At 40.7% G+C, this 19,704-nt stretch overlaps 1 protein-coding gene across 1 annotated transcript; it reads right to left on the reverse strand.

The window, feature by feature from the left end:
- Nucleotides 1-1,492: 1,492 nt before the first annotated feature.
- LOC136429962 (CD9 antigen-like) lies at nt 1,493-15,908 on the reverse strand. The gene is made up of 8 exons (XM_066420146.1): nt 15,512-15,908; nt 12,178-12,354; nt 7,509-7,709; nt 6,220-6,294; nt 3,623-3,727; nt 3,273-3,425; nt 2,755-2,838; nt 1,493-2,186 (listed from the first exon to the last, which is right to left on the reverse strand). Exons 2-8 carry the CDS (start codon nt 12,241-12,243, stop codon nt 2,076-2,078), a joined length of 795 nt encoding a protein of 264 aa, XP_066276243.1. The 5' UTR covers nt 12,244-12,354; nt 15,512-15,908; the 3' UTR covers nt 1,493-2,075.
- Nucleotides 15,909-19,704: the final 3,796 nt, after the last annotated feature.

Here is a 19,704-nt window from a genome sequence, read left to right on the forward strand (position 1 = left end):
TTCTTCGAAATTCATAAAGAGTTTAGCTTGGAATGTAAACAAACAAAAAATGAATTTTAATCGTCTTAACGATCTTTATACATCATCCCCGATATATGGCCCCGATTACCTTACTTGCTATCGAATGAGAATCTCTATTCATTGCTTCATGAATATGTTTCCATATGTAATAACAAGACTGAGCTGGACACATGGAGTGCCAACGTGATTAACGCAAAGATGTTGGTGCCTTGAATCATTTTCTGGTCATCTAGCTAAAGTCTTGTTTTTGGCAAGGCCTTTCGCCCAGAATGATGAAATGGCCGAATTGATAGGGAAAGCGTTTAGGATGTAAACAACTACGCAGTTTTACCATTACTTCATCAGTCAGAAGTTTGGGGATACGTGCCTCGCCTCTGCAGAAAATTTGGCGTCATTTTTTGGTCATTTAGCTATTTTTCCTTTGCAAATACATGCGCCCAGAATGGGAAAATGACCGAATTCGCGGTAGCGTTTAGAATGTAAACACCTACACAGTTCAGTTCCCATTACTTCATCAGTCGGACGGGTCTCGCCTCCCTAGCATTGTTTGGAACACAGAGTCCCTTCTGTTTGTGAATATAGGTCAGTTAGAGAAACATCCCAACCGCCGAGTCCGAACAAACTCTGTAAGTACATTCGGAACCCGATCCCGAATTTACCCGACCTGTTATTCACGCTGGACTGGCGGGAAGAAAACCGTAGATTCCCCCGCCTTAATCACCATGGCAACGGTTTGGAGAGGGATTACTCCTAATGAGATTATCCCCGCTTACAGAGGTGTTAGGGAACGTTACTAAATAGAATAGCCTGATTAGTTTTGCAACTTGAGACGACAGAACAAAGGCAAGGTGTGAGTTCTTCCCGAAGTTGCGATTTTGTACATGATTGGGTGTTATTAATATTGTTAGTGTGCTGTTTAGATCCTGAGTCCTGGAACGGTCATTGATGTATTTAGCCCTATGGACTATTAATATGCAATAAAGGTACTCGTCGTTTTCCTTAACACGTGTGGCTAATGTTAGAAGCTGGTAGTGGAAGAGAGCCTGAGAGTGAGAGAGGTCAACTTCTAAAATCAGTGTCAGTCGCCAATTAGAATTATAAATCGTCAGTAGATTTGTGCAGTAACCCTTTCCGTTCTGAGATCTCGTCAAAATGATTACTCTGTTCGGCATCCAAAACACTGAAAGATGTGATGCTTAATGCAAACTTATTGATAGGGTTTTGTTTAATGCCACGGGCGCAAAATCTACTGCGATGCAGCGGCTCCTGGCGACTTATGGGTGTAGGCCATGTAGGCGCTTGCATGTACCGCAATTTTCCTATATGGGATGTAAATACTATCTTGAATAGTTAATCAAAATCACTAACATTCTCACATTCACTCTATTTCGATTATTACCATACCTCATTTTTTCATGTTACTCCAATTTCCGATAATGATCTACGCAAAGAATTAAGACAAAGGAATAGCTTATTTTTCATACATGATGTATCTGTTTTCCTAAAGCTTATGGAATATACGCTTATGGAATAGACTTTAAATTACTTTAAAATCACATGTGTTACATGTTACCCTAAAAACATACAAAATGTAAGGATTGACTAGTTACTAGTTGGGAACGTATTACGAACCATTGACGGTATCTTACATGCCATATTTACTGTCTAACTCGGTTGCAATGATTGATGACTCTGGCAAAAAAGTTCGTTATCTAGTCTTTCCCGCACGATTAAAACAATGAGGATAGAATATAAGCAAACGTTACAATATGAATATGTACGCCAAAAGACAGTTACTCAATCAATTGAATAAGATTTTGAATATCTCTTTTCACTTACGATTCTTGACTTTTCGAATTACCTCAATATACATAAGGTTTGTACAATATACAATATATCATTTACCTAATGCTATTACATAACTTACGATAGATAGTTTTTGTCCTCTGTGGGCTATATCTCGCTCATGAGAGCCCTCTTGCATCTTTCCATAGATTGCGTTTTTGGAGGCGCCTCAGGGGCGAGCCTGATGGTGTATCATTTTATTCGCACAGCTACACCACCACCGCGGGAGGTTTACTGTTGGAGTCGTTGTCGATGGGCTCAGAACCTCTTCTGCCTCTCAGGGCACAGCAGAGCATCAAGGAAAATATCATCCCCATCAACTGAAAAAGAAAACATTGTCAAAATTGTTTCGACTTGTAACCTTATATCGTTCCCTTAGCCGCTGTCCTACGTATTGCACTTCCACACGGATGCAGGTGCACGATCGAGGAGTTTGTACATGTACTGGTATGAGTACACAGGCTTGCAAACAATTATGACTGAATCCAAAAGTTCTGTAGCACTGCATGTGCAATTGTTTTCATGTGATATAGTTCATTCCTAGATTGACACATGTCTACATAGTAGATGCAGAGCTGATCGACAATGACAATCAATCGATAATCATTCAATCAATCAATCAATCATTTATAATGACAATCACTGGATAATGACAATAGATCGACAATGACAAAAAATATAATGTTAGCAAACTCATTATATGTATGATGAAGCTATTATCATGATATGCCTGACGATACGAAATTGTACCAAAGACTTTGCCAGAATTTCAAAACTTAACTCGAATTCTACCACTTCTTTGCAACTTAGCGTTAACTATCATCCAACCATTGCCACTGCTACCAAGCCACTTCTAACGTATAGGACTGTACACTGCTTCAGCCTTACCTGCAGTATGGCGACTGCCAGACCCACACACATGATGATGAGCAGTCTGGAGCTGAAGAAACTCACCATTCTACTGCTGCAACCCTGCAGAACAGAGCAACTACGCGTCAGTAAAGCCCCTGTCATACAAAGCCGGTCATGGCCTCCCGACCTTCTCCAAGACATGGTTTGAAGCTCGTCGTGAGCAAGGGCATCTGTGTTTGGGAGTTGGTCGGCGAGGGTGCCTACTAGTCTTTTGAAGTCGACTGCGCGAAAAACTTAAGCCTAGACAGTCCTATTCTGCTCGGTTAAAAACTGGAGCTGGAACTGAATGGATGGCGGGCTGCTCCCAACCCAGCGCCGACCTTGGGTAGGGAGTGATCGGGAGCAAATTCGTGGGAAGGTCCTGGACGTGTGACGAAGGCTTTAACCAAAGTCACTGCAGTTGGGAACATAAACAAACAATACTATACCATTAGGCTCGCCCCTGAAGCGTCGCAAAAATAGGAAAAGTAAGGAACCACGTTCTATCATCATACCTGTCTGAACATGCCGATCTTCTTGGTAAGCCCCCACCGTCCACACCTCCTCTCCTGTCGCATACAGCAGGAGTCCGGGACGTCCCGCGGGTGGTACGAGCCCCAGAACGACAGGTTCCAGTCTGTCATGTCCTCACCACCGCAACATCTCAGCTGCAACACAACAGAGTTGTAGCAATGTGCATAAGAGGACACCAGGAAGTTGCCCACATGTGACTATGAACTTGAATTTGATTCGTGCCTGTACCTGTACTTGCACCATGCGCAGTTTAACAGGTCTAAGTCGTTTAGACTGACTGACATAGAATAGATATACTGCTGGTTTAGATATGACGTATATGGATACATACAGATATCTGCAGTTGGTCCCAGAGTTTGGTGGTGGTCTCGTACGATTCCTGGTCGTATCTCGTCTGGACAATCAACTGAAACTCCTCACGAACGTAGTCTTCCAGCTGAAAATGAAAGTACGTAACTTTTTTTTATTCATCTATTTTGAATAGCTTTTGGACAGACAAGGGCGACGTGGCACTGTTCTCAAGTTTTTTTAATAACTTATTTCAATAGTGCCACGTACAGAGAACAATAACTCATTTTTTTGCACCAGGGTGGAGTGAGGAAAGTCGTGTAAAGAGCCTTTCCTAAGGGCACAACTTCGGTGGCATTTAATTCAATAGGGGATTTTAACCCAGGACCACTGAGCTCTGGGCCGAGCACCCTGCCATTACGCCGTACGGCCCCACTTAGCTTAGGTGATACATGAAACTTAGAGTGTACAAACAGAGGAAAGAGTATTGCTGCAACTCAGACATAAACTAGAAAGGCAACATTTGCGAGCAAATACAGCATGTTTAGCCATACTCCTCGCCATGCAAAAAATGGACTCTCCCAAAATAACAATGGACCATTCTAAAATACTTGCACTAAAAAAATGAATCACCCCAGTCCAAAATTGAGTCTTCCAGTAGCACCTCAACACAATATGGACCAGTCCACAACCATATCCACTAATTGATTAACAAATACACTTCTGCTAAAAAATGGACTTTTTCATAATCATTCCAGCTCAAAATTGAAAGAAATAATTAAATAATCCTCCCCTTGCAAGTATGGGATATTCCGTGCCATTTCCATGTAAACCAGTCGAAAAATATCCGCTGAAAATTACACTCTTGCGCATAATCAACCCAGTTCAAAATTGAATTAAAAAAGATCAACCCCAGGGAAGAATGAAGTTTTCCATAGTATACATATGAAGATTTGACAGGAGACGAAGGAAATGACCAAAAACAACATATTTGAGTCAATTCAAAGTCACCGAGAGGGTTTTAATATAATATTTGTAATATGTTTGAACTATTTTGATTAAAAGAATGTCTAAGTCACAATAGTTCTAAAGTGTTCAAACAATTAGAATTGAAACTTATAACATGTTTGAACTTATTTCACATACGTTGGAAACATTTCGAACGTAACTACACAAAAATCTCTTTATTTAGAACAGTTTCAAACCATCTATCCAAATGTTTCAATGTTCGAACAATTTGTAACAAAAGATTTTCACAATTGCCCTCATAAACGAAGGTGCTAAGTCCTCCTGTGTGTTTCTGCCTATTTTCGGTGGCCGCGCTAGACCACCAGCGGATTTGTTTTGACGGAGCGTCACCCGCGCGCGACGATGTACACTGTTCGGCACCGCTAATATCCGGCATTTTCCCGCTCCAAAACACTCCACAAGACCCACGTTTTTAGTGTTTTGCCTCTTGTGCAACACGATTCGATTTGCATTACTAACGGGACGAAAATGATAGAAAAAATTCACCCCGTCCCGGCGTCCGTCCCAAAAACATGAACGACATGAAAATATATTTTCTTACAGATTCAATCACGAAAATCAACAGCATGGGATTCCAAATTTTCGCAACGGCCGACCATTTATCATGGTTGAACTTCCTTCCAAGGCGTGCGATAGATAAACATTCCCGGCACATAATAGTCACTAGTACCAGACTAACGCAAGCTCATGATGATAATAGGGAGAAAGTTTGTCAGTGAAGTTTGGCCACCAGAGGGTACATTCATTTAACGTTACAAGCTAGCGCAAAGGGGCGAATCATTGACCTTACCGGGGACTGACTCTACTGGCCTAATCATTCCTTTTTGCCGAATTCTACGATCAATACGCCCGTACGTAGGACATGTAGGAAGGCCTGGTGGTGGACGCTACGTCGCGCCAGTCTGAGGAGAAACGATCTCCCGTGTTGTGTTGAAGAATTTGGAGTTTGAAAATATCTGGAATAACTAATGCTAGAATAAACATTCACAAAATCATTGATTTAACTTGTTTTCTGTTATAAAATTTCCTAAACTGCAATTTAACCACTGAGTTTAAGGGAACATGGTGTTTTCCCGATAATCACGTTAAATGTTTATGTCCGGTCTTTCCTCCTCGTAAGCAAACTTCCAGCTTGACCAGGTGCAAGGCACTCGGGGTCAATGACCTGTAGGTCATATGTAGTATTGAAAGTGACAGAAGTGGCAAATATTGTCAAGAAAGCCCAAAATAAATCGTTTTGAATATATGTATGCCAAAAATGGGAATGTAGTCCTTTAAATATTTGTTCAAGCCACATATACAGCAAATTTCAGGTCATTCGGTTGAAATACCAGGGCGCAGGAGGCCAAGATATGCTAAAATAGCCTAAAAACCTCAATAAAATCACTTTCAAGGTCAATATCAAAACAAGGAAAAGAACGCACATTGGTTTTTGCCTACATTACCTCTGTACCAAATTTCAGGTCATTTGGTCAAAAAATGACAGAGATGAATCGAATTGAAGATTTGACAGGAGAAGAAGAAGAAGAAGAAGAAGAAGAAGAAACATGAGAGAAAACAATATGTTTAGCCATACTTATGGCTAAACATAACAAGTTGTCATCGACTGACCTTTGACCTGTGGAGGAATGCCCATGCGCCACCACCGACCTCTGCTGAGAATATCAGCACCAGGAACGCGAAAAACTGTGAGGAAAAAAACACAACGATTTCTTGATATCTGTATGCACAATTCGAGGGAACTTTTGTCAGAAATATTCGGTCGGGAAAAGTTTTCAACAGTAGTTAGGATAAGGTAAGTTATTCATTTCGTCTCACTACTAAGACGGAACACAACATTTCTGTTAACTCCTGCTAGGAACAGCCAGAGCTATGAACTCGACCTGTTCTACGATTTAAACACCGTCTGGTTTGGGCATGGACGCAGATGGACGCTTAAAGATTTAATGTTCTTGCCTTGAGTAACGTCTAAAAGATCAGAGAAAAAGAGAGCAAGGAACATAATTATCCGGTAGCTAGTACATCACCGGAACGTAAGCTTATAAGGTCGCGTTCGCGTATATAAGGTTGATATGCCGTCTAAAGGTTCATGTAGTTGTGCCCAGAGAGAGATTGTATGAAACGGTTGTTACTCTGATGCAACGTTGACCAAAGAGGACGAAAGAGACTCGTCAGCTACAATCGGTTTGGATAGTTATGCTAATGCTAGGGTCACATTTCCAAGCCGTGGCCCGACCGGGCTGTTTGAGAAAACAAAGAATAAAAGCTACATTTCAAGAATATACATAACGTTTGGTAAGGAATAATTTTTTTAAGTTTCGTGTCTTTTGTTGTCTTTTATATCACAGTTTTCGTTCCCACAAGCTGCCCGGCCGGGGCCCGGGTTGGAAATGTGACCCTAGCATTAGATCACAGTTCCCAACCCGGGGCCCGGTCGGGCAGTTTGTGGGAACGAATGGTATGATCTAAAAGACAACAATACACAAAAAAAGAGTTGAAAAAATTCATCACGAACACCATTGTGTATATTCTTGATATGAATTGTTTAATTTTCGTTCACGCAAACAGACCGGCCGGGCGCCGGTTTGGAAATGTGACCTATACTTTATGCTTAGGTCACATTTCGAACCCGGGGCCCGGCCGGGTAGCTTGCGAGAACGAAAAATATGATATGTAAGATAACAAAAGACAAAAAACGTTAAAAATCACTCCTAACTACAAATTGTGTATTTTCTTGATATGCATTTTTTTTATTTTTCGTTTTCGCCGACACCCCGGCCGGGCCCCGGATTGGAAATGTGACCTAAGCATTTAATTTACCAGACTATATACCGTATGCGCATTACGTTCTGGGTACGTGGCCCGGTACCTAACTCTTGCATCTCACAGAAACAACTCACGGAAGCCAGGAGCCACGGAGACTCCATGATGGCGCCGCAGCAGCCCAGGAAGCCGACCAGCATGACGAGGGCCCCCGCCGCGATCAGTACGTACGTCCCGATGTAGAACGTCTCCAGGTCCTCACCCACTCGGACGTACTGCATCGTCTGGACATCGATACGGAGCCAGATCGCAACGCCAAGGATGGCGCAACCGGACAGCTGAAAGATATATTCTATATTTTATATTTTAAATTTTATATTTCATATTTTATATCTTATATCTTATATCTTATATCTTATATCTTATATATTTTATATCTTATATCTTGTATCTTATATCTTATATCTTATATCTTATATCTTATATCTTATATCTTATATCTTATATCTTATATCTTATATCTTATATCTTATATCTTATATCTTATATCTTATATCTTATATCTTATATCTTATATCTTATATCTCATATCTCATATTCTATATTCTATATTCTATATTCTATATTCTATATTCTATATTCTATATTCTATATTTTATATTTTATATTTTATATTTTATATTTTATATTTTATATTTTATATTTCGTATTTCGTATTTCATATTTCATATTTTATATTTTAGTTTTTGGATTTTGGATTTTACATTTTACATTTTACATTTTGCATTTTATTTTTCAGAATTTACATTTTACATTTTATATTTTAGATCTTAAGTTTTAGATTTTGTCACCCCCATTCCACTAGCACGGCGACCTCTCTGCGACCAAGTGATTTGAAAGAGCGCTCAACGAATTTCATAGATGAAAAATGAATGTCTTTGTGAGACCGCCGTCTAGTGAAGTAGGGGTCTGAACGACCAGAAACCCCTTCTATGCACTGATCAGAACTACTTGCTCAACCGTCCCCACCACGGACAAAATGCCTGTAAAAAGTTAAAGTTTACATTAGTAGGACTGGGACAGTTGCTGCTCTTCTCCCTCGGTCAGAAACATCATTATTGAGACAAGCTCCACTCCGGAAAGTGAGTACAAACTGGCCAAACGGGAGAAGCACGGGTTACGAAGGCTGTTCGAAGAATTCCCTACCTCATAGACCGGAATAGTTTTTGATCCACTAACACTGGAAAATTCCCTGCCCTTTTTTGTGATTTTAGGTTTTGTGATACAAAATTGGGGTCCGTCGAGTTAACAAAATCAAGAAGCTGCGTGCCTGTCAATCAATTTCCAAGTGCCCGAAGCAGTAATCACCTGGTGGCAGATGCTCCCGGAGACCGTTAGGCATCATTCACTTTTATCTCACGAACCATAGCCGGCCTTGAAAATCTCTATGACTGAGCCCCTGTCATGGTTATATGCCATGATTCTCCATCCTCATGCCATCCTGGCACAAGTACATGTACTTAATATTTCACCAGTTTTCTCCAGCACACTGAGTTAGCGGTATGACTATGGCCCGATTTAAAAACGCGTTTTAGAGTCGACTTCGAGATGACTTAGTCTAAGGACTGACCAAAGAGAACCCTGGGCCACTCAAATTAGCATTTTCTAGTAGAAAAACTCCAATGGAGAAGCCCAAAGCTTCTCACACACAGCCCTAAGTCGTTTGCGAAAACGTGTGTGTGTAGATCGGGCCTGTATGTCTTTTATCCAAAGCTCCTCACATACAGCCCCGAAAACTTGTGTATAAATCGGGCCTATGTGTTTTATTCCGTTCTCAGACGAGCCGCGGCTTTAAACATCATCGCGGCGCCAGATGGCCATGATCCCGTAACACCGGGAACCTGATAACTTTCAATGAACTAAGCCTGCGTTGACTTTTACGACATTGAAGCAGCAAGACTGATTACCCGGAAGGTTACGGGGATACTTTACTACTTTAGTGATTTGTGTGGTTTGAATACTGATTAGGACGACTTAGTAGATAGTCCAGGCGAATGGAGTAAAAATTTCTCAAATTATGATAAAAGCATGAAACTTGGCATTAATATTTTATAAAACAATAGAAACAATTCTAGGATGGAGCTATAAGAAATATGCTGTTACATGGCAACTGTTGCTAGGCAACATTTTTTGCTTGGCAATGATTCATTTAGAGAGCCAGTGTCTACATGTTTGCCTTAAGACGCCTTAATGTTGGGGCCAAATGATACGAAATTTGTTACAGTTGTAATCAAGACCCATCTCTTAAGACGTGAGAAAGTAAAGATTATACAACATTCTTGCTTTATCACATGTCGTAGAATAACAAAATCACGCTGGCATATTCATTTCATGCGCTACAATGACATTTACCAACTCAGGAATACATTGTTATACATATCAATTAATCCTTAAAACGAATGGGTGGTCCCTTCGATTTTGACAAATTGATTTTTTACGGTGCCCATCAACAAAGCTGAGCAAATTAGACACTAAAACAACCATAGATACGGCAAACAAATTAATAAAACCATTCTTGCGATGACGGGTTTTAACTCTGTACCATAATTAAGCAACTTTTTAAAACAAAGATTGGAAATAAGCTATGTGACAAATATACGACTGAAATAATCTGCCTGCTCGGTGGTTGATTGAAACCCCTCTCTCGTGTCCAATAGAGCGGCAATGGCGCGTCAAACGTAATTGCGTATAGATACACAGAGGTTGACCTCTGTGTCAGGGAAACATTCAATAAAAGACACGGGTCAGAGACAGCCATTACACTTTGAATGAAAATACATGCGTCAGACCAGTCCCTGCATATATGAGCCAGGATTCTTGACGCCGGAAAGGTATAAAGATAAATCTCATATTAACGTTTGGTTTATTTACTTTGAGACTAATGCTGCCTACAAGAGCCGTTTATCAGTACTGAGAATGAATACTTGGGTTGTTTCTGAGGAATAGGGTTAATATGATGACGCACTATCTTGTCTATATGGAAAAGACATGACAGTTTTAATGAGAAAGCGTCTAAGATTTAGTATGGAAAGTGCAGTCAAAAGTTCAGGCCACATTCTATTTGCTTAATGTATTTAGAATGAGTGAATTCAAACGAAGACAGTGCAACGGCTCTGTATGAATATACACTAACTTCAAATAAACCTAGTTAGATGTATAGAATAGACACTTCTCATCTTTTTACTGTTTGTACACTTGCAATTAGCCCACGGGTATGAATTCCCAACTTAAAGTTATTATCAAGAAACCATTTTCCTCTCTTTTTACTCGATATAGCGATATAGCTTGTAAGATATTGGAAAGGAATTGCAAAGAAGTAGTGATATAGATTTATATAGTCTGTGCTAAATGCTTATATAATAATAATAATAAGTACTCATCGATTCTATTTACGTCACCAATTACATCATCTGCAGCGCAGGCATCGCAACACATAGCGGCATCGTAAAATAAAACATATTAAGCCACCGCGAAAAACAAAAACGAACCAATTTGTGTAGTACCACGTACAAGCCGGCAATGTTGGATTTCCCAATGGGCTTGATTCATTTATCAAGAAACTACAAACGGTTGTGCAAAAGTAACAAAAATAAAGTCGCCTCTGGATCGTCACAATGTACAGAACCAGCTCAAGGCAGCTACAGATCCGGAAGATTCTTCTTCTGTCATTTTTCACAAATTGCAGGTGTGGAAACGAATATGCGAGAAAATTACATCCCCAAAATAATAAGTAGAAAGTTACTGGTTTGAATGGGATTTCAGCAGGCGTGCATAAACACTTAATGACAGTTATAAGTCCCTAAATAAGTGTTTCCCCTCTGACAACCCCGTTTTTTTTAAATCACAGATATATGTTACCCTGCGAATTTAGGTGAAGTAAGTAAAGGTGAAGTAAGTAAAGAAGTGTTTCCACTCCGTTGCCTGCCAACTTTGGTCTTCTGGGTACAAACACGGCCCCAGCTGGCATGCTCTAATCAGGTTCTGTAAAGCCCGTGAGATCCAGGGGCTTAATTTAATCATACAGCCCGTCCGATCTTGTTATATTGCGGGACGGGGAAATGTAGATTGTTTCCCATTCATCAGTAGAGCCCCGCGGGGGCGGTTCGTACATGGTATCGCTATTTGGCAAATCCTGGGATAAACCACGAATGGCTCAGGGAAAGGACAAGGTTACGGTGATAATTTGAGTCATGGTTCTTGTTTGGAGGTTAAATGATCAAATTAAATAATGCAATTGCAATGTGAACATTGCCTTGCCGTGAAATATACAATGCAATGTGTGAACACTGTATTGCCATAAGACGTATGTTGCATTAACTTTTATCAGATTATATATAGCGGCCCAAACTTACCTTCTACAGTTTGTGACATCACATCAAAATGCTATAAAATGATATCAAAATACACTCAGTCATATCTTAATGAGTAGCAATTTTTTTCAAGCACTTGCAAAATTAGATTTATTACACATCTGGAAAAAAGAGAAATGAAAACACAGCAAAGATGACTGTGTTCGTCTATGGCAATTACAAGCAAAAACCAGGCATAAAGGGCTCTCTCTCTCTCTTATGGTCCTCCTGCGTATGAAATTGCTTATTTCCCTTCCAACAAAAGACAATTGCTCGAAACAGAAGGCTACTGCAGAACATTTCTCTCTTCTATGGCACTACGTAACAAAGACTTCAAAAAAGACTCATCAGAGATACAGTTTATCTGATCAAAAAGACAACCGAAACACAAACTCACCCAAAACATAAAATTGAAGGCGAACAGAAGGTACTTCAGGCATGTTGCAGATCCCTCCAACACCATTTTGTCTCCCTAGCTCGTCGCTGACTAACTCTCGGGAAAAGTCGCCCTTTCGTCACGAGTCGGTAAACATCGGTAATCTTCGGTCAGCTCCTTCTCCTGTTGGTGACCATCCTGTATAAAAAAATATGTCTGTTGAAATTATCCCAGCTAACAGCTTTGCTTCAGTTGCCGCGAAACGGCTCCACCCCTTGACGTCAAACGTAACGAGGTTTGACACGCTCCATTTTAGTCCATTTCCCCACGCCCGATTTAATCATTGAAAGGCAAATTGAAATGTGCCGTGCCAAAACAACCATTTCAAACTTCGGCATGCATCAGACTGCAGTCTAATGGTGGGCGGTGCGCCGGGAATGGAGGGAGCTCGTTCAGCTTGCTGATGAAAATTGTCCACGCGTGACACGAATGTACAATTTTCGAGAGAATGAGTCGGGATGTAGTTTAACGACCTGCCCAGTGCAATGGAGGATAGAGAAGGATTGAGGAGAATGGCCATGAGTACCCGTCAGACCGTCACGACCAGATGATGTAGTTCAACGAGTCTCAACGTCAGTTCTGTTGATAACTAGATCTTCGTATCCTGCCTATAACAATACATTAAGTTGGCTGTCCTTCTATTACTGCTCAACAGAAAGTGTAGTTGTTTCTTGAAATATTATAGAAGGTCAATGCAAAAGGTCAATCTTTCTTGAAAGACCAATCCCTGAAATGTATGGTACTATTGTTTAGAGAGAACAGTTTTGCTAAAAATCTGTGTTTATAGCTACTAACGATAACGCTTTTTCCATACAAAATATGCAGTAAGTTAGTTCGTTCAGCAGCAAATTATTCAGCACCTTGGACGTTGTCATATAATTCTATTTGAAAGGTCCACCCGATTCTATACAACATATGACCGTTGGGGGCGTTTATCACAGATATAATGATTACATCAGGAATGAGATCCGATGAATAACGTTTGACCTTTCACTTTGTAACCTTATGTATCGCGGCACAGAATGCATGACCTGGCATTGTAAGTAAAGAAAGATGAATGTACAGTGAAGGCTTTGTAAACCAGGCGTAAAGGATATAGGCGAAAGAAACAAGCACAAACTCGATTAACAAATGTTCCGTGTCACCCCTCATGCAGGAACAGCCTTATGCAAGAACGTTTCGATGTAACTACCTTAATCAATTCGGACCGCGTCTTCTTCTTTTTTGTACTTTGTATCTTGTGTTCGAGAAAGACCACATGTACATGTACATGTCAAATTCTCACAGAAAAGAAACTAGATCACAAAGTTTCATTGGAAACTTGAATGAACGCAGGCATCCGTTTTCATTTTTGTTCGATGTTGTGGGATATTCTAATCAACTACAATTAGAGATAGTTTGACAAATATAATGTTTTGTTGCACTACGTTCCGTCTTAACCCACGCAGGTGCGCAAAATATAATTCTTTAGCTACTGCCAATGTAAGGTTTTAAACTGACACGCCGCCCCCCTCCCACCTACATGTTTTCCTCTAACCCACCATAGCCCTGACACAAACAGTGGATTTAGTAAGGCGAATTACCCGCGACATCCGTCACAACACAACCAATCCATCAAGTACCGCGCGTATTGAACGGGGACCCTACTTGGCCACAGGCCTATCATCGTTATGGCGCTTTCCATTAGTGCTGATTCCAGGAATCAATTCCGGGAGAGGGTTGTGTGCGGGACACGTACATTTTGTAGATAGGCGAGTGGTACTACCGTAATACCAAAATGTTAAATATTTTCTGGAAAGAATTTGCTACCTGGTGAAATGATTTCACACATTCCCAAGTGTGCGTAAGTTAATTTTTTTTAAACACAGGTATTGTATGGGCACATGTCAAACCCTCAGTCAAATACAGCTTTCTTTAATACGAAGTGTTATATTTTTCAACCGTTCGGCACACATTAGGTGATGCTAATGAAAAACTAAGGTTGCACAATATACGCTCAGAGCTAGAAAAGTATATCATACTGTAAGGGATAAGCTACCACTGCACTATACTTGTTTTGTTAATGTTGTACTTTGTTGTTTAAATGTCAATAGAAAATCAGTGGGAAAACTGCAATTGTTAAATGTATTCTTCGTTCAAATTTTTCAAACAAGAAATAACGCTATACTATAGATTCGTCAAAGGAACCGTATTAATAGCCTAACGACTCTCATTTTTTTCATGCTGACATATTGAAGTTCGGTAGTCGTTAGCGCACGCTTCTGGCTCGATATTGATTGAAATGAAATAGAAGTCACATTTGATACCTCTTTTGGCAAGGTAAGGGTCAAAGAGGCACATCATGTGGAACGGTTATTTCGTTTAATGAACTACCAAAGAAAGATTGACACGTAGTTAAAAATTTACCGGCAAATACAAAATTCCTAGTTTATTTTCTTGATATTATGCAAAAATAAATGAAAAATACCATTTTCATAAAATCCATTAGACATGAGTTTTTAGTCAATTTTGTGTAAACTCGCTGAGTTTCTGTGGTACGCTGTTGTATTGGTAATAACTGACTTTTGAACACTTAAGATCACCAACAGTATACAGACGAAGGAACTATGTTTGCTTAGCCCAGCTATACTATACCCAATGCTAACAGTCACTATATAGTAGGCCAAAAATAATTACTCAAACAACTGGATAATTATCCAGTTGCTTGAGTAATTATTTTTGGCGTATCTTATTACCTGGATGTCTAACCTTCATCAACGTATATATTCACCGCATATGGCAAGCACAACCTCCGTTCATGATCGATTAACGTTACACCGAGTGCAGCCTTCTGTGACCTTTTGTACCTTGTTTCTGATCGGTTCAAGCACGTTTTCCCGTTCAATACTTTGCTATCATATGGAAGATATACATTTCCAAGCGGTTAAACTATCACGTATGTGACCATAGCCGATCGACAGAAGGCAGTGAAGATTTATCATCGTGCGTTATGTCCTGTGTCTGGACCGGTAAAGCAATTGCCACAAAATGTCGAATTACCATGGACGGAAAATACAGTTGGTAGAATTCCGGTACATGGTTGAAGACTATCACCAGTATGAAATTTAGATATTACTCTACTGATATCGATACCATACATAAAAACAGTCACTTCGGTGATTATGAAGTTGGAGTAAAGAAATAACTGCAAGGCAAGCCTAGAAGCTTAGAAATCACTATTACTTCCAAATAAGAACAGAAAACGCTCACTGGATTGCATGTTATCCCTTGTGCACCATATATTGTTCCAACGTACCTTCTCTACAGCTTCTTGGTCGTCTCCAAATGCAACACTCTACGCCATCAATCTAGGACCACAAATGATCGACCTCTCTGGTGTGTGTTTCTGCTGCACGTTGATACCTGTGGCTGTAAGCAGAAGCGCACACGGTCTAACAACAGCCTCCCAACGACACACCCAACTCGTGCCCCCTGCCCTTCAGACAGGACCTCGCCGCGCTGCAACCGTCTGTGTCGGATTACGAATTCAAATCTTCCCAGCGCTCGGGCCTTGCCCGCGGTCCGATTCAATCACCCTAACAGGCGAAGCGTTAAAATTGGATAGCGCTCTTCCCTTGCAGTACTGACTCCAGGCACGGAAGGTGTTACGACTCTAATATTTTCTGTACTTGATACCTCAGGTAGTACGCTACGCGCTGAGACTAAATCAGCGCTTCGCAAATGGATAACTCTGTATTAATCCATACGCATTGCAAGGGATGGTATGGATTGAAATCTTAATATATGATTACCATGGGATGATGGAATGATTGTATAGAGAAATCACTGGGAGAAACGGAGAATTTAACTCGCCACGCCATTGACTTACATTTAGGGTCAGTAGTTTAAGTAACCCTCTTTAATGCTTACTTTAACAAGAAGCTCAAAGTAAAGGGTTTCTTTTGAATGATTTTTTAGCATTGTTTTGCAATATTCGACTGATATTGTGGTGTTGTACGTGGTATTCTATTCAGACCGTCTTTTAAGGATCTTTTAAGGCATCCTGAGACGGGGGGCGTCGAAAACATCGGCGTAGAAAGACGTAGTAACCTGGGATCCCAATTTATGCAAACACATTTAACCAAAACCAACATAAAAATGAGCTCAAGCTTATGGTACAACGAAAATGCAGGGTAGTGAAATAACCGTGTGATACCTAACCTACTAATATGGTCCGCCATCTTGGATTTTAACCAATGACATCATAAAATTAGCAGAAATTATATAAAAGGTACGTCAAATTACGTTGTGTGCTACTGATGTAAGTTAAATAAAAAGTAAATTAAAAGTGTGACGTAACATGGAAACTACTTTTTTAACCCAAAATTATTGAATTTTGAAGAAAATGTTTGTAAAAAAACGTTTGCATGGCAGCACCTGAAAGTTGCCGCGGGCCTCCAATGCGGTTGATAGAAAACCAATTAATGCAGTTTCATGGTGAGAAAATATTTTCACATTGCAACTTTGTAATATTTTTATATGTATCATATTGGAGTACTCTGTAGATCTTTGAGCGATGGTGGACTGCGTATACCTCTCACATCTGCGCCATTGGTCCGAAAAGGAGTTCAATCTGCCAGAGTAATTTTTTCATTGCCGTACAATGTGGGTCTCCTGGCCAAAAGACACGTGTTGCGGGTTCCTGGGTGTGTGTGGCGCTGAGTAAATCAGTTTCTGTTACCAGTCTGCCGGCACCAGAGGCTGCTACTACATTTCTCTGTTAGAACTCCTGTTCTTGAAGACTCGATCCTTTAGCAGTTGCCGTTCCACTGATCGTAGAATTGCCACTGACATTCACCTGCATCTAGTCGGCGCCACACGAGGCCTGCACAGTGAGGCATTGCCCGTCTTCTCGGTGCGGTAGTGATTGTATGCCTGACGTTGAACAGAGGACAAACAGTACGTATCAAAGATTTTTCTCAACTTTGATAGAATCACTTCCACCATTCTACCTTCGTACAATCACATCAACATGAAAGTGTTTACCATACTTCTGCTGCTTCTCTGCATGGAGACTTTCACTGTGTCCGGAAACACCTGTGTTAAATTACACCACTGTATCTGTGTAAGAGTAGGCATATCCCTCCACGTAAGGTGTGGTGAAACAGCAACTCATATCTATAAAACTATTCCATCACCATTACCATCGAACACAAATGAACTTTTCATATCTTTACAAGCAATGAAGACAATAACTCCAGAGGAGTTTCCCACGCTACCTTATCTAGAAGCGATCACCATAAAACGATGCCAAGTGAAAGAACTTATTCCGATGTGCTTTCAACATGTCTATAATGTCCTTCAACTCGAACTTCCACACAACAGCATTCAGCACCTTAAAGCAAAAACCTTCTGGGGTCTAAAAAGGTTAACGCATTTGAACCTGCAGGACAACATCATTGAGTATATTCACGTCGAAGCTTTCGGTGGGCTTCGAGATCTGCTTTATCTGTATCTCGGTATAAATGGCCTTAAACGCCTTCCGCTAGCGCTGAGTTTCCTTTCAAATTTACGATTTCTTTCATTAGATAAAAATGATCATATACAACTTTTTCCTGTCGATCTTTGGCAAATCAAGCATGTTTCCTCCATCACAATTCAACAAATTGCTGTTCTCTGTGACTGCAAGCTGTGGGGATTTCGACGATGGCTAGAAGAGGGATCGAAAGCGTGGGATATCCGATGTGTTGCCCCGCATGAAAATATGAGGTAAATGAGCATTAGAGACATTCCCATGGAAGATCTTCGATGCCAGGCACCGGTCATCAAAATACAACAAGCAAACCAAACCGTTAGAGCGGGCGATGACGTATCCTTTACCTGCCAAGCGGACTGTCTGGAAGGACTCCGTTTTACCTGGCTACTACAGACAAACCGTAACACTAACACTTCATCGGCTGAAACCTGGACACTAGAGGACTTGTTCCGTGAAAATACACAGGGATTCTTCGCAAACTACAACAGAAGCTGCGTTTCGGTTTTGCGGCTCACACGAGTTTCAGCGATGGATGCAGGCAGCTACACGTGCGAAGTCACAGCGCCACACATGCCCAGTGGGAAAGACACCGCCTTTTTGACCGTGAACGATCCCAACAATGTCCTGTCTATCGTCCCAGAGGTTGTGTCTTATAACACGATTTCGAATATACGACAGAAAGACAATGAAATAAACACGTCTGCTCGCCCAAGTAGTGACGGATTGAGGGAAGTTGACTACATTTATCTCTTACCATCTCATGAGGAAAATGGCCTCATCGCCCAACCCGTTACCCTGCACATTGTTCTTACAATCGTATTCAGCCATACATTAACCGTCCTACTAGTCAGTGCCTCTGTGTTGTTTCTTTGTTGCCGAAAGCGAAACAGCTGGCTACAAAACGCTGCTCAAATGTCTGACGTCAACGGCGTTCAAGCAGCCATCCTACAATCCGGATTTCAGGCATCGGCTGTATCTTTTCCCCAGGTGTTCCAACATAACGAGAGTAAGCATTATGAAAATGACGACGAGTTCAGTGATACAAATGTTGCAAACGACTATGAGACGATTCCAGACTATTACAATTCACAAGCAGAGGTGGATTTTATCAAAAACCGAGGTGGAAGCAGAACAACGGAAGACAACATTGAGAACCACCAATATGAAACCATTCCGGACTACGTCAATGTTCAGGTGGAGGTGGACACCATCAAGGAACGGTACGACTTTGTGACAAAGGTACAAATAAATGGTACTGGACAAAACGAAAACAAATGTTACAATCGTCCAACTGTAATGGCAGAAGACGTGGCGGTCTACACAGGGTCCTCGGGATACTGAGGTCATAAAATACGTCTGCATGTGAAATTGCAACTTCTAATACTTTTTGAGGAGATTATCTTATTCTAGAGTCTAGGTCCATGGAATGGTATGTAAGACTAGCTATGAAAGCGATGCCACTAAGACTTTCTGTGACTGTGGTAAAGGCAAGGTGGACAAAGAGCGAATGTAAAGGCAAAAGACATTTCTAGTGAAATTGGCTATAAGGTATGGCAGAATGTAGCACGAACGAAACAATCAGCATACTGTTGAAACAGTTGATGTTGTTTTCATTTCTTTCTAGTATGACATGCATTTTTTCTGATAACTGGAGGAAATTGGCTCGTGGTTCTCGTGTTGCGGTGTATATTATATGTGGCCTCGGCTCCAAGCCCAGACAATCATGCCCTAACTGGGACAACACTAGGCGAACGTTGTTAACTAAACGTGCATACAGACCTAATTTTCAGGTGCAGATGTCGTTTCATCGGTCCATCATAGACGGCTGCTCTTCGCACAATTAAGTTGAACTTTGTAAATCTCTATAGACATTTGAAAATTTCGATATAATGTGTTTAGTAATTTGTTATATAGCGCTCTTTCAAATGCGAAAGCTTATCTTTAAAACAGGTATGGTATGTAACATATCTGTA

Source organism: Branchiostoma lanceolatum, chromosome 3 (genome assembly GCF_035083965.1).
Source record: "Branchiostoma lanceolatum isolate klBraLanc5 chromosome 3, klBraLanc5.hap2, whole genome shotgun sequence".
In the NCBI taxonomy this organism is placed as follows: domain Eukaryota; kingdom Metazoa; phylum Chordata; class Leptocardii; order Amphioxiformes; family Branchiostomatidae; genus Branchiostoma; species Branchiostoma lanceolatum.